The 25,788-nt window shown below is 28.0% G+C and overlaps 1 protein-coding gene across 7 annotated transcripts in view; it reads left to right on the forward strand.

Annotated features, from left to right (window-relative positions):
* The window catches only part of Eip63F-1 (Ecdysone-induced protein 63F 1), a 223,752-nt gene that overhangs the window by 174,540 nt on the left and 23,424 nt on the right, over positions 1 to 25,788 (forward strand). For all 7 annotated transcript variants that reach the window (XM_075307841.1, XM_075307839.1, XM_075307840.1 and 4 more), the window contains one exon: positions 18,216 to 18,375. In XM_075307841.1, coding sequence (XP_075163956.1) covers positions 18,216 to 18,375 — 160 coding nt within the window. The remainder of the gene's footprint in view (positions 1 to 18,215; positions 18,376 to 25,788) is intronic.

Below are 25,788 nucleotides of genomic sequence, written 5' to 3' on the forward strand. Positions count from 1 at the left end.
CAAAATGTTCTATAGAAATAAAATTTTTACAAAATGTTTCTTTGGTACAAGTTTTTATAGAAATAAAATTTTCTTTAAAAACAAAATTTTGACAAAATTTTCTATAGAAATAAAATATTGACAAAACTCTTTATAGAAAAAAATTCTGTCAAAATTTTCTATAGAAATAAAATTTTTACAAAATTTTCTATAGAAATAAAATGGTGACAAAATTTTCTATAGAAATAAAATTTTTACAAATTTTTTCTTTCGTAAAAGTTTTTATAGAAATTTCTTTCTTTTCTATGTAAAACAATTTTTGACAAAATTTTCTATATTTTGTTATTGTTGTTTTTTTTCTTTAATCATTGTTGTTGTTTTTGATTTCAGCTTAAAATCATGCGTTGACTAAACTACAAGCGTAGCTTAAAAAACAGAGGAAAATAATGTTTTATTTGGGCAAAGCCCTATGGACTGCAAGATGGTTGGATGGACGCACGTTTCGGAATTACCACATTCCTCATCAGCATCCTCTACTTGCAGCAAAACTATCAAACATTTATCAGTATCAAAAGCGAACCACACTTGAACCTTCCGAAAAAATGTTTACACGATAGCCGGCTTATGCCGAAATAAAAAAATTTTACAAAAGTTATTATAGAAATAAAATTTTGACAAAATTTTCTATAAAAAGAAATTTGCTAAATTTTCTATAGAAATAGAATTTTCGCAAAATTTTCTATAAAAAATTTTTTGAAAAAATTTTCTATAGAAATAAAATTGTGACAAAATGTTCTATAGAAATAAAATTTTTACAAAATGTTTCTTTGGTACAAGTTTTTATAGAAATGAAATTTTCTTTAAAAACAAAATTTTGACAAAATTTTCTATAGAAATAAAATATTGACAAAACTCTTTATAGAAAAAAATTCTATCAAAATTTTCTATAGAAATAAAATTTTTACAAAATTTTCTATAGAAATAAAATGGTGACAAAATTTTCTATAGAAATAAAATTTTTACAAATTTTTTCTTTCGTAAAAGTTTTTATAGAAATTTCTTTCTTTTCTATGTAAAACAATTTTTGACAAAATTTTCTATAGAAATAAAATTTTGTCACAATTTTCTATAGAAATAAAATTTTGACAAAATTTTCTATAGAAATAAAATTTTGACAAAATTTTCTATAGAAATAAAATTTTGACAAAATTTTCTATAGAAATAAAATTTTGTCACAATTTTCTATAGAAATAAAAATTTGACAGAATTTTTTATAGAAATAAAATTTTTACAAAAGTTTTTATAGAAAAAAAAATTTTGACAAATTTTTCTATAGAAATAAAATTTTGACAAAATTTTCTATAGAAATGTAATTTTCACTAAAGTTTTATAAAAATAAATTTTTAACAAAAGTTTTATAGAAATAAAATTCGTTTTGTTTTGTTATTGTTGTTTTTTTTTTTTTCTTTAATCATTCTTGTTGTTTTTGATTTCAGCTTAAAACCAGGCATTGACTAAACTACAAGTGTAGCTTAACCAACAGAGGAAAAGAATGTTTGTCAAATTTATTTTGGCAAAGCCCTATAGACTGCAAGATAGTTGGATGGACTCACGTTTCGGAATTACTACATTATTCATCAGCATCCTCTACTTGCAGCAAAACTATCAAACAATTATCAGAATAAATTCAGGCAGTTCATTAAATCCAACAATGAACCACACTTGAACCTTCCGAAAAAATGTTTACACGATAACCGGCTTATGCCGAAATAAATCAATTTTTACAAAAGTTTTTTTTAGAAATAAAATTTTCTATAGAAATAAAATTTTTAGAAAAGTTTTTATAGAAATAAAATTTTGACAAAATTTTCTATAGAAATAAAATTTTGACAAAATTTTCTATAGAAATAAAATTTTGACAAAAATTTCTACAGAAATAAAATTTTGACAAAATTGTCTATAGAAATAAAATTGTGACAAAATTTTCTATAGAAATAAAATTTTCTATAAAAATAAAATTTTGACAAAATTTTCTATAGAAATAAAATATTGACAAAACTTTTTATAGAAAAAAAACTCTGACAAAATTTTCTATAGAAATAAAATTTTGACAAAATTTTTAATAGAAATAAAATTTTGACAAAATTTTTAATAGAAATAAAATTTTGACAAAATTTTCTATAGAAATAAAATTTTGACAAAATTTTCTATAGAAATAAAATTTTGGCAAAATTTTCTATAGAAATAAAATTTTGACAAAATTTTCTATAGAAATAAAATTTGGACAAAATTTTCTGTAGAAATAAAATTTTGACAAAATTTTCTATAGAAATAAAATTGTGACAAAATTTTCTATAGAAATAAAATTTTTAAAAATTTTTTCTTTGGGAAAAGTTTTTATAGAAATAAAATTTTCTTTAGAAACAAAATTTTGACATAATTTTCTATAGAAATAAAATTTTGACAAAATTTTCTATAGAAATAAAATTTTGGCAAAATTTTCTATAGAAATAAAATTTTTACAAATTTTTTCTTTGGTAAAAGTTTTTATAGAAATAAAATTTTCTATAGAAACAAAATTTTGACAAAATTTTCTTTAGAAATAAAATTTTGACAAAATTTTCTATAGAAATAAAATTTTGACAAAATTTTCTATAGAAATAAAATTTTGACAAAATTTTCTATAGAAATAAAATTGTGACAAAATTTTCTATAGATATAAAATTTTCTATAAAAATAAAATTTTGACAAAATTTTCTATAGAAATAAAATATTGACAAAACTTTTTATAGAAAAAAAAACTTTTCTATAGAAATAAAATTGTGACTAAATTTTCTATAGGAATAAAATTTTTACAAATTTTTTCTTTGGTAAAAGTTTTTATAGAAATAAAATTATCTATAAAAACAAAATCTTGACAAAATTTTCTATAGAAATAAAATTTTGACAAACTTTTCTATAGAAATAAAATTTTGACAAAATTTTCTATAGAAATAAATTTTTGACAAAATTTTCTATAGAAATAAAATTTTTACAAATTTTTTCTTTGGTAAAAGTTTTTATAGAAAAAAAATCTATAAAAACAAAATTTTGATTAAATTTTCTATAGAAATAAAATATTGGCAAAACTTTTTATAGAAAACATTTCTGACAAAATTTACTATAGAAATAAAATTTTGACAAAATTTCCAAAAAAAAATAAAATGTTTACAAAATTTTGTATGATTTAAATTGTTATGCACTTTGATTCGTTTGTTAAATTACACGCAATAGATTTTTGACAGTGAAACAAAACACGAAACGAAAAAGCTGTTTAAATCACTCTTTCCAAAAAGATAATAACTAAAAAATCACCCTTTATATGTTGTCCTTATTTTAATGGTGCTATTGAAGCTTAATGTTTCATTGTTTTTGCTTCGGTTTTTTGTTTTTGCTTCTCAAGTCCTTCTGTGGCATTTCGATTTATTTTACAACCTTGAAAATTAACAACCCGTTGACATTGAACATTATCCTTAGAAAACAAAATGTATCCATCCATTTTAAGAAAGCAGTGTAAGCGGCCAAGCATATATCCTTGTTATCCAAGCCGAGAGGGATACTAAAATAAACCAACCGACAAAAGACCTCCTTCACCGTCTTGTGTGACAACATTGGCGTTTTTTGTTTGTGGTTGTTGTTGTTTTTTTACTTTGTAATTGTTTTTTTTTTAATTGTAGTTTGCAATTTAATCGATTTGTTATGTAAACATTAAAAAAAATTAACCTCAACTATGAGCAACTAGCTTGGATAATAATGAAAAAATAAAATGGCCTTTTACGAAGGGGGAGTAGTGTGTGGCTCAGAAGGTGCATGCTTTTGATTTCGTGTTAAAAACGCATTTATCTTTGCCATACGCCTCTGCTTAACTCTGAAGGAGTAAATTTCTGTGGTTCGTTTTTCTTTATTTTACGATGGAAAAGAAAAGTTACCAAAGCCATTGAGTGGCATAACGATGGCTTACTACTACTACTGCTGCTGCTCCTATTGGTAAAGGCAGTCTTATGTAAGGAAGACAACGTGATGGAATCATGAAATAGAAAATCTAGTAATAAGATATAATACACTGGAAATTTTTTTTTGATTTAGAAAATTTTAACGTATGTATTTATGCAATGGGACCATGGAACTCCATTAAGAGGCATAGACCGGGAAAAGACCGATTTTTTTCTCAACCGAAAAATTTCGTTTTTTCTACAATACAGCATCGAATAATAGATCGGCATGTCTAAAAATGATATGAACAATTTTACTGAATTCGAAATGTTTGATATTTTTTTCTTCGAACAAATCTTAACCATCTGCATTACAAATGTTGACTTTGTTGTGTTAGTTTGAATAGCTTTTGTTAATTTTGGGTTTATTGTTTTTGTATACGTCTTTTTATGCTTGCATGGAGAAAACAGTTTGAGAGACACTCAAAGAGAATTGAAAGCATGAGAGTAAGCCAAAACAATGAGAGTTATAGAATTATAGTTTTTATATGTAATAGATAGAGCATAGACTATAGACTTTAGATAGATGAGCCATGAGTGTCAAACTATTTGTGACAGTTCCGAAGATTAAGAATAAACGAGAAAAATAAGAGCACGCTTACAATCTCTTTCGTTTTCCTTTTTGTAGTTTGCCAATTTTACACAAAATTAGAACGTTTATGATGCAACAGAGGATTTATAAATAAATTAATATATTAAAAGTTCATATTTGAACAAAAAATTGTGACCAAAATCGAGAAAATACGAAATTTAATTTTGAGCAGCATTGCTCTTTACGAACAACACAAAAGCAAATGCACGAAAATTAATGTTTGGGACTGACTCTTTACGAAAAAATCAAAACGAAATGTCAGAAAATTAATTTTTGGAACTGACACATTTTTTTTTAAAGAGAATAGTGGATCATCTATCTAAAGTCTATAGTCTATGAGATAGAGTAAGAGAGTGTAGTGGGAGTTTGTTTTAACCCTCTAATGCCCCAATTTTTTTGCCAGCTGATTAAATTTTCAATATTAACGACACAAAAGCAAGAGAATTAAGCAAGAAAAATTTATACGGTAAAATTCAGCATATGCTGCAAAGCCTCTTGAATAGTTTGAAATAAGTTTTCTTTTTATTTTGCACATTTTTGCTGTCTTAAGGTGTGTTTTACTAAAAGCTTCCTTATTAGAGGGTTAAGTGCTAAAATGATCAGATGCCTTATATTTTTGCTAAAAAATAAGAACATTTACAAAAATAAATGTTTCTCGAACAAATCTAAACCACACGCAGAGAAGGAATATGATCACCCCAACCCTGTTCCAAGAGCAAAATTTAACTTTTTCACGGAAAACATGTAGCATGTTTGTCGAAACCATGTTCTTTTCTCGGAGATTATGTATCAGATTTTGATTATGTTTGACGAGAAAAGAATATGTTTGCGACAAAAATGCTACATTGCCGCTGTGAAAAAGTTACATGGTGCTCTTGAAACATGTTTGAGGTGATCATATTCCTTCTCTAGGTGCATCTGCATTACTTTGTGTTTTCATACTCCTATACGATTTTATTTAATCGATTTTTTTTTTTTTCAAAGTGTAACCACACTAGACAACCACACCCAATGCTATATTGTAGTTTTTAAATTTCTTAGAAAGTCATTCCATGTCTGGCAAATGCCATTTACGAATAAGACAAAAAAAAAAACAAACGACATAGTGCCTCCAAACGTGTCTTCTGTATTGAAAGATATGGTGTTTGATAATAAGTTGGCATTTTTCCACCAGCTGTCTTCAAGGGAAGTTTCCTTCCTGTTACTCAACCCTCAAGTGTTTGCTATAAAATGCATTTAATGTCCCAACTATAAATCCTACAAATGGTTATTATAATTTGGAATCAATTCTCTGCCCGCCCACCTTACAGCTTATGATGTTTGCCTGTAATAATTGCTTTTAGGGCTTTTGTGATTATTGAACAGCAAATGTGTGGCGTATTGTGGAAATAATTGCAAATTTTCGTTTTGTTTTCCTTTCTTTCGTTTTAGTTTGCCTTATTTCCTTTTCAGATTTCGTTTTCTTCATTTTTTATGTGCTTTTTTTTATTAAATTGTGGGAGTAAAATGTTTTTGATTATACGAGTATTGTAAATTAATTGTTGATCAGCCCCTTACTTGAGCACAAGTGCAATTCGTATACAATTAACTTTTAACCTTTTCGTTTGATTTTGTGATCACCTACACTCTTCTATTGTGGGTGTATTATTTTTTTTTGTATGACTTTTGTTATGCTGGCATGGAGAAAACGGTTTCAGAGCAAACACGGAGAGACTTGGAAGTATGAGAGTAAGCTAAAACAATGAGAGTTATAGAATTATACTTTGCATATGTAATAGATATGAGGGTGGGGGAGTGTAGTGAGGGTTTGGATGTTTTAGGTGTAAAAATTAAATTTAAATTCTTTGCTTATAGTTTTCCTGGATAATTTGAAAGTTTTCAAAAGACAATATTGACATCGTTGTCTTTGTTTGAAAAGCTACGGTTTGGTTAATTGTGAGTGTGTTATTTTTGTGTATGATTTCTGTTATGCTGGCATGCAGAAACCATTTTCAGAGTCACTCGGAGAGCATTGGAAGCATGAGAGTACGTTAAAACAATGAGAGTTATAGAATTATACTTTGCATATGTAATAGATATGGGTATGGGGGGTTTCGATGTTTATACCCTGCGCCACAGTGTGGAACAGGGTATTATAAGTTAAATATTACAAGAAGCCGTATGATTAATATTATTATTTTCTCATATATAATCACTACGTCTACGCAGAGGTGGACATTGTCTAAAAGGTTTTCCAAAAATGAATGTTATTTTGGTATTCAAAGACAATTGATATTTTATAAGATAAATTATCGAATGTTTTATTCCAGAAAAAAAGAGGAAACTATTCCATTAGTAATAGGAAACTTTATAAGCCAAATGATCACCATTCTTTCTCTTTTTTAGCTCTTTTAGTGTCATTGTATTGTATAATAAACAGGCCTTGTTATTTGCTATCATTGAGCTTCTCCCATTTTGTCATTCAATGTAACGGCCTTGATATTGCATATCGACTTGTGTCGTATACCAAAAAGGGTATAAAGGGAAGGAAAATGCCAACAGTAATTCCAGGGATGCAACGAAGGCCCAGTTTTTTGTTTGCTTACGGCTATAACTGCAATTGCCATGGCCATGTCTAAAAAAAAAAAAAGAATTACATCTAAAGCTGTAATGAGCATTACCTTGGTATTGCCTCCAACATTTTGGTTTTTCTTTTTACTACAGGTCTAGTGGCGACATCGAATCATCAAACCCACGAAATTGGCATCAGACTCAAAATACATAAATACTACCGGTTTTTTTTTAAAGATTATTTCAAATATGTCAACAGTTTTTGTTTCCTTGGAGGACTTCCTTTTGCAGAACATTTCTGTGCTGGCAAATAATAAAAACCAAAAGTCATTTGCTGCTAAATGGCGAAGACACAAACATACTGTGCTAAACAATAAAATACTTTTTTGCACTGACAAAAAAGCTTGCTCGAATCAAAACGTTTTGTCTTTACACTAATGATTTGGGTAGTGATCACAGTTGGTAGAATTCTATCAAAATTGGAAAAATTTTTCATGTTTGGGAGATTGGTAGAATTCTTGACGTTTTGGTAGGTTTTGCAAAATATTCATCTTCACAAATTACCTCTAGAAATAAAATTTTCTATAGAAATGAAATTTTTACAAAATTTTCTATAGAAATGAAATTTTGACAAAATTTTCTAAAGAAATGAAATTTTGACAAAATTTTCTATGGAAATAAAATTTTGACAAAATTTTCTATGGAAATAAAATTTTGACAAAATTTTCTATGGAAATAAAATGTTAACAAAATTTTCTATGGAAATAAAATTTTGACAAAATTTTCTATAGAAATAAAATTTTGACAAAATTTTCTATAGCAATAACATTTTGATAAAATTTTCTATAGAAATAAAATTTTGACAAAATTTTCTATAGCAATAAAATTTTGATTAAATTTTCAATAGAAACAAAATTTTGATAAAATTTTCAATAGAAATAAAATTTTGACAAAATTTTCTAAAGAAATGAAATTTTGACAAAATTTTCTATAGAAATGAAATTTTGACAAAATTTTCTATGGAAATAAAATTTTGACAAAATTTTCTATGAAAATAAAATTTTTACAAAATTTTCTATGGAAGTAAAATTTTGACAAAATTTTCTATAGAAATAAAATTTTGTCAAAATTTTCAATAGAAATAAAATTTTGACAAAATTTTCAGTAGCAATAACATTTTGATTAAATTCTCTATAGAAATAAATTTTTGACAAAATTTTCAATAGAAATAAATTTTTGACAAAATTTTCAATAGAAATAAAATTTTGATAAAATTTTCTCTAAAAATAAAATTTTGACAAAATTTTCTAAAGAACTAAAATGTTGACAAAATTTTCTGTAGAAAAAAAAATGTTGACCACATTTTCTATAGAAATAAAATTTTGGCAAAATTTTCCATAGAATCAAAATTTTCTACAGAAATAAAATTTTCTAACTAAATAAAATTAGGACAAAATTGTCTATAGATATAAAATTAGGATAAATTTTTTTATAGAAATAAAATTTTGGCAAAATTTTCTATAGAAATAAAATTTTGGCAAAATTTTCTATAGAAATAAAATTTTGGCAAAATTCTCTATAGAAATAAAATTTTGACAAAATTTTCTAAAGAAATACAATTTTGACAAAATTTTCTATAGAAATAAAATTTGGACAAAATTTTCTATAGAAATAAAATTTTGACAAAATTTTCTAAAGAAATAAAATTTTGACAAGATTTTCTGTAGAAAAACAAATTGACCAAATTTTCTATAGAAATAAAATTTTGGCAAAAATTTTCATAGAAACAAAATTTTCTATAGAAATAAAATTTTCTAACTAAATGAAATTAGGACAATATTGTCTATAGATATAAAATTAGGATACAATTTTTTATAGAAATAACATTTTTACAAAATTTTCTATAGAAATAAAATTTTCTAACTAAATAAAATTTTCTATAGATATAAAATTAGGATAAAATTTTTTATAGAAACAAAATTTTGACAAAATTTTCTATAGAAATAAAATTTTGGCAAAATTTTCTATAGAAATAAAATCTTGACAAAATTTTCTAAAGAAATAAAATTTTTACAAAATTTTCTATAGAAATGAAATTTTGACAAAATTTTCTATGGAAATAGAATTTACATAACATTTTCTATCGAAATAAAATTTTGATAAAATTTTCTGCAGAAATAAAATGTTGACCAAATTTTCAATAGAAATAAAATTTTGATAAAATTTTCTTTAGAAATAAAATTTTGACCAAATTTTCTATAGAAATTTTCTATAGAACTGCCTGAATTTATTCTGATAATAGTTTTGCTGCAGGTAGAGGATGCTTATGAGGAATGTGGTAATTCCGAAACGTGCGTCCATTCAACCATCTTGCAGTCTATAGGGCTTTGCCCAAATAAATTTGACAAACATTATTTTCCTCTGTTGGTTAAGCTACTCTTGTAGTTTAGTCAACACAATGGTTTTAAAGCTGAGATCAAAACAACAAATATGATTGAAGTACAAACCCACAATAGAAAATAAAACACGAATGGAATAACATTTTGGCAAAATTTTCCATAGAAAAAAAAATTGGCAAAATTTTCTATAGAAATAAAATTTAGACAAAATTTTCTAAAGAAATAAAATTTTGACAAAATTTTCTATAGAAATGAAATTTTGACAAAATTTTCTATAGAAATAAAATGTTGACAAAATTACTATAGAAATAAAATTTTGACAAAATTTTCAATAGAAATAAAATTTTGACAAAATTTTCTCTAGAAATAAAATGTTGACAAAATTTTCTGTACAAAAAAAAATGTTGACCAGATTTTCTATACAAAAAAAAATGTTGACCAGATTTTCTATAGAAATAAAATTTTGGCAAAATTTGCCATAGAAACAAAATTTTCTATAGAAACTAAATTGTCTATAGATATCAAATTAGGACAAAATTGTCTATAGATATAAAATTAGGACAAAATTTTCTATCGAAATAAAATTTGGACAAAATTTTCTGTAGGAATAAAATTTTGACCAAACTTTCTATAGAAATAAAATTTTGGCAAAATTTTCCATAGAAAAAAAGTTTTGACAAAATTTTCTATAGAAATTAAATTTTGACAAAATTTTCTATAGAAATAAAATTTTTTAACTAAATAAAATTAGGACAAATTGTCTATAGAAATAAACTTAGGATAAAATTTTATATAGAAACAAAATTTTCACAAAATTTTCTACAGAAATAAAATTTTGACAAAATTATCTATAGAATAGAATTTTGAAAAAATTTTATACAGAAATAAAATTTTGGCTATAGAAATAAAATTTTGACAACATTTTGTATAGAAATAAAATTTTGACAAAATTTTGTATAGAAATAAAATTTCGACAAAATTTTCGATAAAAATAAAATTTTGAAAAACATTTTCAAAATTCGGTATATTTTTGCTAAAGTTTTCTTCAAATTTTGGCACGAGTAGCAACCATGATTCCAAGCCGAAGAAGCAAAGAATTGAACTAAGATTAAATTTGAGTTTTGCGAAACAATTTCGAATTTATCCGTTTTTCCATTTTTTTCATAATGTGGTATCAAACTCTTTTAAATCCGTATTAACCATGACTTAAATTTCCAAGTATTAGTTTTTCAATGTTGCTTGAATGTTATCAGAGAAATGCGTTTTCTATGCCAAGAAAAATTCGCATTGGCAATAATCAATATAATATTTTATATGGGGGGGGGCTAGGTTATACCGCATTATGATAATTTTTGATATATCGCAACTATAAAGAAACAATTTAAGCTCAATAAATACTGATTTACATTTTACAGCAAAATTAGTCATTAATCTTTCTCACTAAGACCTAGAAAAAAATTAAGTAATTATTATAAAGTAAATATTTAATTAAAAGGAATTCAAATTTAATTAATTCTCTTTTTGTTTAAAATTAATTTAGGTTATCTTAAATATAGTAGTAGACGGTTACACCACAGGTGTTGAACTTTTCCGCTGAGTTGAGAACGATGTGCCGAAACCAATTATTTTTTTTTCGTCTTGTTACAAAAGTCATTAATAATTTATTATATATAGTTTTCCAAATCATATCATGTTTGTGTATTAAATGATTGTACTTTTCAAATCACACACTGTAAATAAAACGGTTTTATATCGTGTTGTGAGTGAATACAAATAAATAAAATAAATACAAAAAAAAAAAAAAAATATAAGAGCTTTGGAACACTCGCATTTTTGAGAAGTGATAAAGAACTGCTGAAAAGCTTTTTGCTGTTCGGGGGATTTCCCTCCGGTTAGTATTTAATCGTAGGGAAATCCCACGGTTACTAAAATTTTACTATGCGATCAGATGATTTATCGAGAAATATTGATATTCCCAAGTAATTTCTGCGATATGTATATCAATTTTAATATGACCTCTATGGTATAATCACAAAATGTGCTGTTTTTACTTCCATCAATTTCCGATTTTTCAAGCGCGTGTCCCTATTTTCTTCGATTTGTATGCATGCATTCGAAGCCCTTAAATGAACGTTTTAGAAAATTTTAATTAAATACTCTTATTAGTTTTTTTTATTTATCTTTGTAAGTTTTTTCAATGTGCATTACCTCCAAATTCTGTACATGGTTGCTAATGTTTTGTTGTTGTTGTTGCGCTAAATGACCTTAATGCCTTGTAACAGTGAATGCCATAATAAATGCAAAACCCACACTCGCATTCAATCTCTGTAGAAAGCAAATCTTCAAACAATGAATAATAACAACAACAAACATTGTTGAAAGAATAACAAAACCCACCCGACCAAAGTGCCGAGAAATGGCGAAGGTTCGCTAAAGCGAACATTTTTCGAAATAAATTAACGCGCACATTATTCGAGAAAAGTTTGACAATAGAAAAATTTCGAACGTTCGTTGTTTCGAAGTAATAACGAATATTTTTCGGCTTATTTGTTGGTGTTCCGCCATGTTTGTTCTTGACAAAGACAGAGATTTAAAAGTCATTTCAGTTTAAGAAATTGTTAAGTGCGGGTGAAGTGTCTTAGCGAATCTGAAAGAGGTAAGTAATTTATTTATATATCTTTTAAAAAACTATCAATTTTCTTTCATGTTTAATTTTCAGATGTATCCAGGAAAATGTAACTCATTGATTATAGTCCTTTTCAATGGCATAGCCACGACCGGCTTAATAAACTTAAATCACTTTAAATATATATTCCTAAATATAATTATTTTAAGTATTTTGTTCGCAACACTAATATCAATATTATTTTGTATTATAATTATCTATTTGTGTTGTAATAAAATAAAAACAAACTTGAAAATTTTCTTTTACTACACAACTTATAATGGGAACAAAATGGGAATAAAACAGTATAGAAAACCTTCGAAAGCGGAATGATATCGAATACGAAAACGAATTCGAAATAGATTCGATAAAGATCAATTATAGATATAGCGAAACCTTCTTTAACGAATCACTAGCAAGCCTTCGAAAACGAAGAGTTTACTGGCAGTAACAGCACGACAGACGAACGTTTTTCGAAATTTTTTCGAACCATTCTCGATATCGTTTTCGATAGTTTTCTTCGAGAAAAAACCGAGAATATTTCTATATCGAATACGATAACGAACGTTGTGGTCAGGTGGGAACATTTGTGTATGAATAATAAATACCTGAAGCTTCTAAAGGGTGATTCTTTTGAGGTTAGGATTTTCATGCATTAGTATTTGACAGATCACGTGGGATTTCAGACATGGTGTCAAAGAGAAAGATGCTCAGTATGCTTTGACATTTCATCATGAATAGACTTACTAACGAGCCACAACGTCGAATTTTCAGTGAATGGGCCCTAGAAAAGTTGGCAGAAAATCCGCTTTTTTATCGACAAATTTTGTTCAGCGATGAGGCTCATTTCTGGTTGAATGGCTACGTAAATAAGCAAAATTGCCGCATTTGGAGTGAAGAGCAACCAGAAGCCGTTCAAGAACTGCCCATGCATCCCGAAAAATGCACTGTTTGGTGTGGTTTGTACGCTGGTGGAATCATTGGACCGTATTTTTTCAAAGATGCTGTTGGACGCAACGTTACGGTGAATGGCGATCGCTATCGTTCGATGCTAACAAACTTTTTGTTGCCAAAAATGGAAGAACTGAACTTGGTTGACATGTGGTTTCAACAAGATGGCGCTACATGCCACACAGCTCGCGATTCTATGGCCATTTTGAGGGAAAACTTCGGAGAACAATTCATCTCAAGAAATGGACCGGTAAGTTGGCCACCAAGATCATGCGATTTGACGCCTTTAGACTATTTTTTGTGGGGCTACGTCAAGTCTAAAGTCTACAGAAATAAGCCAGCAACTATTCCAGCTTTGGAAGACAACATTTCCGAAGAAATTCGGGCTATTCCGGCCGAAATGCTCGAAAAAGTTGCCCAAAATTGGACTTTCCGAATGGACCACCTAAGACGCAGCCGCGGTCAACATTTAAATGAAATTATCTTCAAAAAGTAAATGTCATGGACCAATCTAACGTTTCAAATAAAGAACCGATGAGATTTTGCAAATTTTATGCGTTTTTTTTTTTTTAAATTATCAAGCTCTTAACAAATCACCCTTTACATACACACTAACAAGTAATCATTGAACAAATTGCAAAGGAAAACAAAAACAAAAGTTATCTACTTTCACTCACTCATTTGTAAGTCCTTAATGGAAAAGAGATATGCACAGAACTCTCATCTACCATACACTCACAAATGATATCTCTGCTACAAACAGCGTCAGAGTGGTACACAAATAGACATACAAGTAATATCATAGGAAATAGTGTTGCCAACTATTGAGAAGCAAAAATAGCTAGATCGAACTAGAGGTGTTCACGTGAGTAATAGTTTACTCACGCACACTCACGACTGAAAAATCATACACACGCACACTCACGCACGATATTTTTGTGGTACGACTCACGAAAAGAAAATTTGTACTCACGCACGAAAACGTTGTGACTCACGAATAATTTTATGATTAATTTCCCAGCAAAAAAAAGCGTCATCAAAAAAGTAGTGAAAATGTTCTTTTTGGATCCGGAAGTAGTGCAAAATTGGCGCAGAAGCGATGAATTTAACATGGACTTGTCATAGGGCGGATGTCCACCATTTCAACAGCCGTTGCACTGAATTTGCCTCACTTCTTACGCTGTGATTCGAATTCAGTGTTTTGGATGTGAATTAAAAAATGTCATATTTTGCCAAATAAAAAAATAAATTATATTTTTTTTAAGATTTTTAATGCATTCCAACGCTTGGAAGAACTTCCAATTTTTTTTGCTGGGTTACCTTACCGAAGTGTCTGAAAACATGAGCATTATTAAAATCGAGAGTGTTAAACTCTTAACATCCCAGGTGTCACTAAAATTGTAATTGAATTTAACTCATAAGCGTTTTATGTTGGTGAGCAGGAATATTTTCGTGAGTGTAATTCGTTACTCACGCACACTCACGAAGATATTATTTTCGTGACTCACGCTCACGCACGACATTTTGGTTTGTTAATCACGCTCACGCACACACGCGCTGTTTTCATGAGCGTGACTCACGACTCACGCACGAATCACAAAAATTTTCGTCAGTCACGATAATTTCGTGCACACCTCTAGAAAAAAATAGCTAATCCCTTATGTAAATTGATGAAAATGACTGTAACTACGCAAATAATCGACATCTTTGGCGAAAGATATATGTTGCAGCTATATCTAAATTTGAATCGATTTCAAACAACTTTGGATGCATAGTAAGAATATTAATTCTTACTAATTAATTCTTCTTTGGCCTCTGTGTCACGGTTGCCACTTGACCCATAGGTAGTCTACCCAAATTTGGAGAAAATTTTACTAAAAAACTACCAAACAAAAAAACTTATTTTGCAAAATTTTTATTTCTATTGAAATTTTTCTCAAAATTTTATTTCTATTATAAATTTTCCGAAAATTTTGTCAAAATTTCATTTCTATAGAAATTTTTTTCAAAATTTTATTTCTATAGAAAATTTTTTATAAATTTTATTTCCATAGAAAATTGTATCAAAATTTTATTTCTATAGAAAATTTTATCAAGATTTTATTTCTACAGAAAAATTTGTCAAAATTTTATTTCTACAGAAAAATTTGTCAAAATATTATTTCTATAGAAAATTTTGTCAAAATTTTATTTCTATAGATTTTTTTTTTTAATTTTTTTCTATAAAAAATTTTGTCAAAATTTTATTTCTAAAGAAAATTTTGTCAAAATTCTATTTCTGTATATTTTTTTCAAAATTTTATTTCTATAGAAAATTTAGCAAAAAAAAATATTTGTATAGAAAATTTTGTCAAAATTTTATTTCTATAGAAAATTTTGTCAAAATTCTATTTCTATAGAAAATTTTGTATAAATTTTATTTCTATAGAAAATTTTGTATAGATTTTATTTCTATAGAAAATTTTATCAAAATTTTATTTCTATAGGAAATTTTATCAAAATTTTATTTCTATAGAAAATTTTGTCAAAATTTTATTTCTATAGAAATTTTTTTTCAAATTTTTTTCTATAGAAAATTTTGTCAAAATTTTATTTCTAAAGAAAATTTTGTCAAAATTCTATTTCGGTATATTTTTTTCCAAATTTTATTTCTATAGAAAATTTAGCAAAAAAATTATTTCTATAGAAAATTTTGTCAAAATTTTATTTCTATAGAAAATTTTGTCAAAATTTTATTTCTATAGAAAATTTTGTCAAAATTTTATTTGTATAGAAAATTTTGTCAAAATTCAATTTCTATAGAAAATTTTGTATACATTTTATTTGTATAGAAAATTTTGTATAAATTTTATTTCTATAGAAAATTTTATCAAAATTTTATTTCTAAGAAAATTTTGTATAAATTTTATTTCTATAGAAAATTTTATCAAAATATTTTTTCTATAGAAAATTTTGTCAAAATTTTATTTCTAAAGAAAATTTTGTCAAGATTCTATTTCTGTATATTTTTTTCCAAATTTTATTTCTATAGAAAATTTAGCAAAAAAAATTATTTCTATAGTAAAATTTGTCAAAATTTTATTTCTATAGAAAATTTTGTCAAAATTTTATTTCTATAGAAAATTTTGTCAAAATTCTATTTCTATAGAAAATTATGTATACATTTTATTTCTATAGAAAATTTTGTATAAATTTTATTTCTATAGAAAATTTGATCAAAATTTGATTTCTAAGAAAATTTTGTATAAATTTTATTTCTATAGAAAATTTTCTCAAAATTTTATTTCTGCAGAAAAATTTGTCAAAATATTATTTCTATAGAACATTTTTTTCAAATTTTTTTCTATAGAAAATTTTGTCAAAATTCTATTTCTATAGAAAATTTTGTATAAATTTTATTTCTATAGAAAATTTTATCAAAATTTTATTTCTATAGAAAATTTTATCAAAATTTTATTTCTATAAAAAATTTTATCAAAATTTTGTCAAAATTTTATTTCTATAGAAAATTTTGTCAAAATTCTATTTCTATAGAAAATTTTGTATACATTTTATTTCTATAGAAAATTTTGTATAAATTTTATTTCTATAGAAAATTTTATCAAAATTTTATTTCTATAGAAAATTTTATCAAGATTTTATTTCTGCAGAAAAATTTGTCAAAATATTATTTCTATAGAAAATTTTTTTTCAAATTTTTTTCTATAGAAAATTTTGTCAATTTTTTTTTCTATAGAAAATTTTGTCAAAATTTTATTTCTGTATATTTTTTTTCCAAATTTTATTTTTATATAAAATGTTATCAAAATTTTATTTCTACAGAAAAATTTGTCAAAATATTATTTCTATAGAAAATTTAGTCAAAATTTTATTTCTATAGAAATTTTTAAATTTTTTTTTTCTATAGAAAGTTTTGTCAAAATTCTATTTCTGTATATTTTTTTCCAAATTTTATTTCTATAGAAAATTTAGCAAAAAAATTATTTCTATAGAAAATTTTGTCAAAATTTTATTTCTATAGAAAATTTTGTCAAAATTCTATTTAGAAAATTTTGTATAAATTTTATTTCTATAGAAAATTTTGTATAAATTGTATTTCTATAGAAAATTTTATCAAAATTTTATTTCTTTAGAAAATTTTATCAAAATTTTGTCAAAATTTTACTTCTATAGAAAATTTTGTCAAAATTCTATTTCTATAGAAAATTTTGTATAAATTTTATTTCTATAGAAAATTTTGTATAAATTTTATTTTTATAGAAAATTTTATCAAAATTTTATTTCTATAGAAAATTTTATCAAAATTTTATTTCTGCAGAAAAATTTGTCAAAATATTATTCCTATAGAAATTTTTTTCTATGGACAATTTTGTCAAATTTTTTTTCTATAGAAAATTTTGTCAAAATTTTATTTCTGTATATTTTTTTCCCAAATTTTATTTCTATAGAAAATTTTGTCAACATTTTATTTCTATAGAAAGTTTTATTTCTAAAGAATTTCTAAAGTACCTCTTAGTCGGAGAGGAATATTTTGCAAAATTTACCAAAACATCAAGAATTCTACCAATCTACCAAACAATAAAAAAATCTACAATTTTTAGTAGATTTCTAAAAGTTATGGTAACAGGCTCAGATTTATATATATGAGAGTTATATATAAATCTGAATCGATTTCAACCAAAGTTGGCACACTTTACGACTCTAATGAGTTGTATCTACTTCAAAAGAAAATTTGTTAACATAAAAAGAAAACATAGTTTGTCTAAATTTTCGTTTCTTAGAAAAAAATCTCTTCATTCAGTGTACACAAGCTGGCATGACTGATAATAAACAGATTGACATATTAAAATTTCAAAAATAGCTTTGGCTCAGTTTTAGCTTAATTTTCCTATCAAATGACGGAAATAAAATATTTCAAAAAATTTACTTAAATTCTTCTTATTTCCAGTTGACTATAGTATATTAATTCTCTCTATTTTGGTTTTTGTATTTTATTTTTTTTTTTGCTTCCAATATCCAACATCAAAATTCCATTGGCAATAATGAAGGTAATGGCTTAATAAATGAGGCGGAATTCCTACAATGGGTGGGTCGCATTCAGGCCCTGCGCGATGAACAACATCAACAACAGCAGCAGCAGCAAGAAGAAAATGCCAGCAAACCTGATGAACTGGATGATGTCACCGAGGATTTAATTGCAGCATTTAGGTATGTAGCCTCTTAAATTTGTTTTATTATTTTGTGCATTTCAAATCGATACGATAGACGACTAAGTTGGAAGTTGAGGTATATTTAATATATTACATTTGTGGCATAATCCGTTAATCCGTAGAACCTTTGGAAACCAAATTGATTTCATAAATCGAAAACAAAACTTTTCGTGTTTTCAATTTTTCAGAAATTTGTAAAATACTAGTTTTCTTTGTTTTTTAAATTTGGTGTAATTCTACTATTCAAGCTATTTGTTTAAAAGTCAATAAACATATGTATGTAATTTAATGCATATCTAAGCTGCTGGGCAAGAGAATTTTCCAAATAAAAATTGCGATAGCGAATTTGTCTAAATAAGAAAATTATTTTTGCGCAACATCAAAAGTCGATTTGTCGATTTCGATCTTCATAAAAAACCAATGTGTAGATTTTGGTCAATATGAAAGTCAATCCCATTTGATCCAAAATAAAAGGTCGATTTTAAGACCATTTAAATCAGTTAATTCAGTTTTATCAAAGCAGCCTTATGGCAGTTATAATTCAACACTATAAATTTCGGAAAATGGGAAATTGTTGCATTGACGGCGCTTAGTATATACAACGTTGTAATTTCTTTTATTTGCATTTTTTTTTAATGAAAAACTTAATTTTTTAAATTGAACAATGTTAAATGTTGACCAATAAATAAATAATTACATTCTCCCACTTATTCTTCTGTTATTCTGAGTTATTTTCTCTCTTATCACTTAATATATCTTTATTTGGATTTTAATGTGTCAAACCAAACGCGTAAACGACAAGTAAGGACCTAGCGCCGTCAATGGTTTGAAGTTCTCAACAGCATCTTCTACACTCTATTGGTTTTTATTAAAACTCTCACTCTTATATATGTCCTCTCTTTCTTTCTCTCTTCCTGTCTGAGATTTTGCCAGTATCGTTCCTTTAATACGTGGATATGGTCTTCCATTATTATCATATTTCTCATTCTGATATTTCTCTTCTCTCTTACACTCACTCTCTCTGTATGAGATATTGCTAGTATAAATCTACTCGATTGATTTTAAATGTCTGTGACATATAGCTTTACATTGGCACCTTAAGGTTAACGAAACTACCACAGACATTAGCTACGAATGCATTCTAGTCGTTGACTTTCATTTTAATCCAACCTACGCATTCCAATAAGACAAAGAGTTGTACATCATGTAGATGACAACGCAAAAATATGTACGACGCATACAATAAATCGAATAGCTGCAAATTCAATGAAACAGTCCATCATATCACAAGTCCTATTCATAGAGGTAGGTGTTTAGGGTATGATGGATCATTTGGCCATTTGTTGTTTTCATGTGGCATTTCATTTATGATCTCCATAAAAATTTTTCAATAGATTTTATGACACATCGCCTTAGAATTTATGACTCAAATGAAATTGGGAAGGATATTATTTATGTACTGCGGTAAATATTGTGTGTGTTTTTTTGTTTTTTTTTTTTTTAAGAAAGTTGCAGAAAAGGGAATCGCTGCATACGGACAAGAAGTTCAACATTTTACAATAATCGACCCTAATGAAGGCATAATAAGGAATGTTAAGGGAAAAATAACTTGTGAAAAGTTTTTTTCTTTTTTATACCCTCCACCATAGGATGGGGGGTATATTACCTTTGTCATTCCGTTTGTAACACATCGAAATATTGCTCTAAGACCCCATAAAGTATATATTCTGCGTCGTGGTGAAATTCTGAGTCGATCTGAGCATGTCCGTCCGTCCGTCCGTCCGTCTGTTGAAATCACGCTAACTTCCGAACGAAACAAGCTATCGACTTGAAACTTGGCACAAGTAGTTGTTATTGATGTAGGTCGGATGGTATTGCAAATGGGCCATATCGGTCCACTTTTACGTATAGCACCCATATAAACGGACCCCCCAAATTTGGCTTGCGAGGCCTCTAAGAGAAGCAAATTTCATCCGATCCGGCTGAAATTTGGTACATGGTGTTAGTATATGGTCTCTAAAAACCATGCAAAAATTGGTCCACATCGGTCCATAATTATATATAGCCCCCATATAAACCGATCCCCCGATTTGGCTTGCGGAGCCTCTAAGAGAAGCAAATTTCATCCGATCCGGCTGAAATTTGGTACATGGTGTTAGTATATGGTCTCTAACAACCATGCAAAAATTGGTTCACTTCGGTCCATAATTATATATAGCCCCCATATAAACCGATCCCCCCATTTGGCTTGCGGAACCTCTAAGAGAAGCAAATTTAATCCGATCCGGCTCAAATTTGGTACATGGTGTTAGTATATGGTCTCTAACAACCATGCAAAAATTGGTCCATATCGGTCGATAATTATATATAGCACGCATATAAACCGATCACCAGATTTGACCTCCGGAGCTTCTTAGAAGACCAAAATTCATCTGATTCAGTTGAAATTTGGTACGTGATGTTAATATATGGCCTTAAACACCCATGCAAAAATTGGTCGATATCAGTCCATAATTATATGTAGCCCCCATATAAACCGATCCCCAGATTTGACCTACGGAGCCTCTTGGAGAAGCAAAATTCATCCGATCCGCTTGAAATACACACAAAAAAAATTTTTTTCTGATTCAATCACGAAATTAATTGATCCAATTAATTTTTAATTGAAATGTCTTCAATCACAGAAATGATAGTAATAATTAGTAAATTTAATTGAAGGTCAATTAAAAAGTTAATTGATCCAATTAAAAAATTAATTGATACTATTAATGTTGTGATTGATTTTTGTTTTAATTAAAAAAATTTGTTGAATCAATTAAATTTTTAATTGAATATTTTTTAAAACTCAATTAAAATTTTAATTGGAAAAATTTTCGTGAAATTTTTTTGTGTGTATGGTACGTGGTGTACGTATATGGTCTCTAATAACCATGGAAAAATTTGTCCATATCGGTCCATAATTATATATACCCATATAAACCGATCCCCAGATTTGACCTCCGGAGCCTCTTGGAGAAGCAAAATTCATCCGATTCGGTTGCAATTAGGTACGTGAAAATTGGTATATATCGGTCTCTAGTTATATATAGCCGATCGCCAATCACACAAAAATTGGACCCTACCGCCAAAAAAATCTACCAAATTTTTATTTCTATAGAAAATTTTGTCAAAATTTTATTTCTATAGAAAATTTTGTCAAAATTTTATTTCTATAGAAAATTTTGTCAAAATTTTATTTCTGTAGAAAATATTGTCAAAATTTTATTTCTATAGGAAATTTTGTCAAAATTTTATTTCTATAGAAAATTTGGTCAAAATTTTATTTCTAAAGAAAATTTTCTCAAAATTTTATTTCTATAGAAAATTTTCTCAAAATTTTATTTCTATAGAAAATTTTGTCAAAATTTTATTTCTAAAGAAAATTTTCTCAAAATTTTATTTCTATAAAAAATTTTGTAAAATTTTATTTCTATAGAAAATGTTGTCAAATTTTTATTTTTATAGAAAATTTTCTCAAAATTTTATTTCTATAGAAAACTTTGTTAACATTTTATTTTGTCTACTATATATCTCATATGGACTAACTTACAATTTAGAAGATGATGTTAAGAAGTTTTAAGATACCTTGCCATCGGTAAATATTACCACAGCCCAAGTAATTCGATTGTGGATGACAGTCTTTAGTAGAAGTTTCTACGCAATCCATGGTGGAGGGTACATAAGATTCGGCCTGGTCGAACTTACGGCGGTATGTACTTGTTATTACTACTTTTTTCCGACCGATGATAAACGACATGGCTGATCAGCATTTTAGTTATAACGAAGCCTCATTTTGCAAAACCCGATAAATTGGAAGTCCTGCTGCATCCGTCGTATAGCTCAAACTTTACTACTTTTTCCGATCGATATCACATGACCTGTCTGATTAGCATTTGAGTTCTTAAGAGGAAACCAAAAATTGGGTCGATTCGTGGATTGATGACTCTTTTTTTCATCGAGTTATTCGTATGTTGCCAAGAAGATGGAAAAAATAGTGGATATGGATTGACAATAATGTGCGGCTGATATGTATTGCAACTTTAACAACACCAGAAATTTTAATGAAGGCCAGACTTGATCCACGAAATCCACGCCGTAGTAGTAGAAAACTTGCTCGTGAGCTGAACATATCGCGTGTACGGATGAAGCACATAAATATTGAGAAAAATGAGCTTGGACTAAAACCATTGAAGTTGCAAAAACTGCAAGAGCTCCAAGCAAGATGCACAAAAACAAATTGAATGGAAAAAGCCAAAGAGTTACTTGTAATTGCATGAAAGTGGTCAGTTACCAAATTTGGTTTTGCCCAATGGAAATCCGTGCCAAATAGAGCAGGTTGTGAAGAATCAAAATGATCGGGTTTATTTGCAAAAGAAAGCAACTGAAAATTTACAACTTCATTTGGCCACCAGAATTCAAGAGCCGCCTATGGAAATGATGTAGGCCACTGTAACTGCCGATGGACACTCCTCTCTCGTGCTCATCGGCCGTGGGATCAAAAAAAATACCGAATATTATCCAGTAAATGTCCAGTATTCAAACCCTGCATAGACAAAACTTTCGGCTGCAGGCTATGAGTATTGTAATAGGCCTCAGCAACATAGCACTCACCACGCGTCAACCAAGAATGGCTTAAAAAGGATGTTTCTCACACAGAAAAAAATATCATTAAAATATTTCTAATTAAAAATTTGATTGAATTTGAACATTTTTGAACAATGAATAAATTAATTGATACAATTGATGTATTTAATCAAGGTAGAAACATTAAGTTAATTAAGTCAATGATTGAACATTTTAAATTTTTAATTAAAACAAGTATATCCGACCGTAAATTCGGCCAGCCCGAATCTTACCCTCCACCATGGATTGCATAGAAACTTGTACTAAAGACTGTCATCCACAAACGAATAACTTGGGTTGCGGTAACACTTGCCGATGGCAAGGTATCATAAAACTTCTTAACACCGTCTTCTCAATTGTAAGTTAGTCCATACTTATATTAAACAAAAAAAAAAAAAGGCCGATTAAATACGTATACAATTCAGTTTGACAAAATTTTTTATAGAAATAAAATTTTGACATTATTTTCTATAGAAGTAAAATTTTGACAAAACTTTCTATAGCAATAAAATTTTGACAAAATTTTCTATAGAAATAAAATCTTGACAAAATTTTCTATAGTAATAAAATTTTGACAAAATGTTCTATAGAAATAAAACTTTGGTGGATTATTTTTGGCGATATGGTCCAATTTTTGTGTGATTGGCGATCGGCTATATATAACTAAAGACCGATATAGACCAATTTTTGCATGGCTGTTAGCGGCCATATACTAACACCACCAAATTTCAACCGAATCGGATGAATTTTGCTCTTCCACGAGGCTCCGCAAGCCAAATCGGGGGATCGGTTTATATGGGGGCTATATATAATTATGGACCGATATAGACCAATTTTTGCATGGTTGTTAGAGACCATATATTAACACCATGTACGAAATTTCAGCCGGATCGGATGAAATTTGCTTCTCTTAGAGGCTCCGGAGGTCAAATCTGGTGATCGGTTTATATAGGGACTGTATATAATTATGGACCGATTTCGACCAATTTTTGCATGGGTGTTTGAGGCCATATATTAACACCACATACCAAATTTCAACCGAATCGGTTGAATTTTGCTCCTCCACGAGGCTCCGGAGGTCAAATCTGGGGATCGGTTTATATGGGGGCTATATATAATTATGGACCGATAAAGACCAATTTTTGCATGGTTGTTAGAGACCATATATTAAAACCATGTACCAAATTTCAACCGGATCGGATGAAATTTGCTTGTCTTAGAGGCTCCGCAAGCCAAATCTGGGGATCGGTTTATATGGGGGCTATATATAATTATGAACCGATGTGGACCAATTTTTGCATGGTTGTTAGAGACTATAAACCAACACCATGTACCAAATTTCAGCTGGATCGGTTGGAATTTGCTTCTCTTATAGGCTCGGCAAGCCAAATCAGGGGATCGGTTTATATGGGGGCTATATATAATTATTGACCGATGTGGACCAATTTTTTCATGGTTGTTAGAGACCATATACCAAAACCATGTATCAAATTTCAGCTGGATCGGATGAAATTTGCTTCTCTTAGAGGATCGGCAAGCCAAATTTGGGGGTCCGTTTATATGGGGGCTATACGTAAAAGTGGACCGATATGGCCCATTTGCAATACCATCCTACCTACATCAATAACAACTACTTGTGCCAAGTTTCAAGTCGATAGCTTGTTTCGTTCGGACGTTAGCGTGATTTCAACAGACGGACGGACGGACATGCTCAGATCGACTCAGAATTTCACCACGACCCAGAATATATATAGTTTATTGGGTCTTAGAGCAATATTTCGATGTGTTACAAACGGAATGACAAAGTTAATATACCCCCATCCTATGGTGGAGGGTATAAAAAGTAATGGATTTTTTTATGTTTTTTAATTTGAAACACTTTTAGTTAAGTTAAGAAAGTTATTGAAAATAGTTACGATTTTATTAAAAAAAATAAATGAGTTTTGCAATAGACAACAATTAAATTTTTAATTGAATCAATTCAAAAAATTATTTGAAATGAATTCAATTAATCAAGTATTTTTTATGCCCACTTAAAACTGTGATTGATACTATCATTTTCGTGATTGAAGACATTTCAATTAAAAAATTAATTGGATCTATAAATTTCGTGATTGAATCAGAAAAAAATTTTATGTGCACTTCATTTCTACTGCATAGTGCCCACCAAAGTCTCTGGATCTGAAACCGTTGGACTTGTGAGCCTGATTTACAACAATAAAATGAAAAAATATATCGCTTTATTTTATTGCCTAACACATCGGGGACCCTATACATCGATTGATCAGCCTTTTAAATTTTTTTCGAAATATATTCTCAAACATTTTAAGAAATTTCGTATTTTTGATTTGCGCTCCCAATATAGCAAAGGTGGAAATATATCATTCACAGAAATATTGTAGTGTCACCGCTACTCTATTGAGATATAGTATTTCCGTACCGACCAACACCCTTCGAATTTCCCCTATTCAAATTATAGATTTCTCTAAAGTCAAACAAAAAAACTACTTCGTCTTTCCTCTTTCCCCCACCCAGCACTATTCATAGTTACATGCAAATTCATTCTGCACCACAATGCCAGACTTGTCAGCATCAGCATGCGTTTTTAAAAGTGTTTGTGTCCTTTTGCGGTTTTATGATTTGCGTACGCTGTCATTGACAATGAAAAACCATTAAAAGCGATGTTAAATAAATCCGCCTCTTTGGTCACTCCAACAAACCATAAAACAGTCAGGTCCTCCGAAATGTC

The sequence above is a fragment of the Haematobia irritans genome, chromosome 4, assembly GCF_050003625.1.
Source record: "Haematobia irritans isolate KBUSLIRL chromosome 4, ASM5000362v1, whole genome shotgun sequence".
Classification (NCBI taxonomy): Eukaryota; Metazoa; Arthropoda; class Insecta; order Diptera; family Muscidae; genus Haematobia; species Haematobia irritans.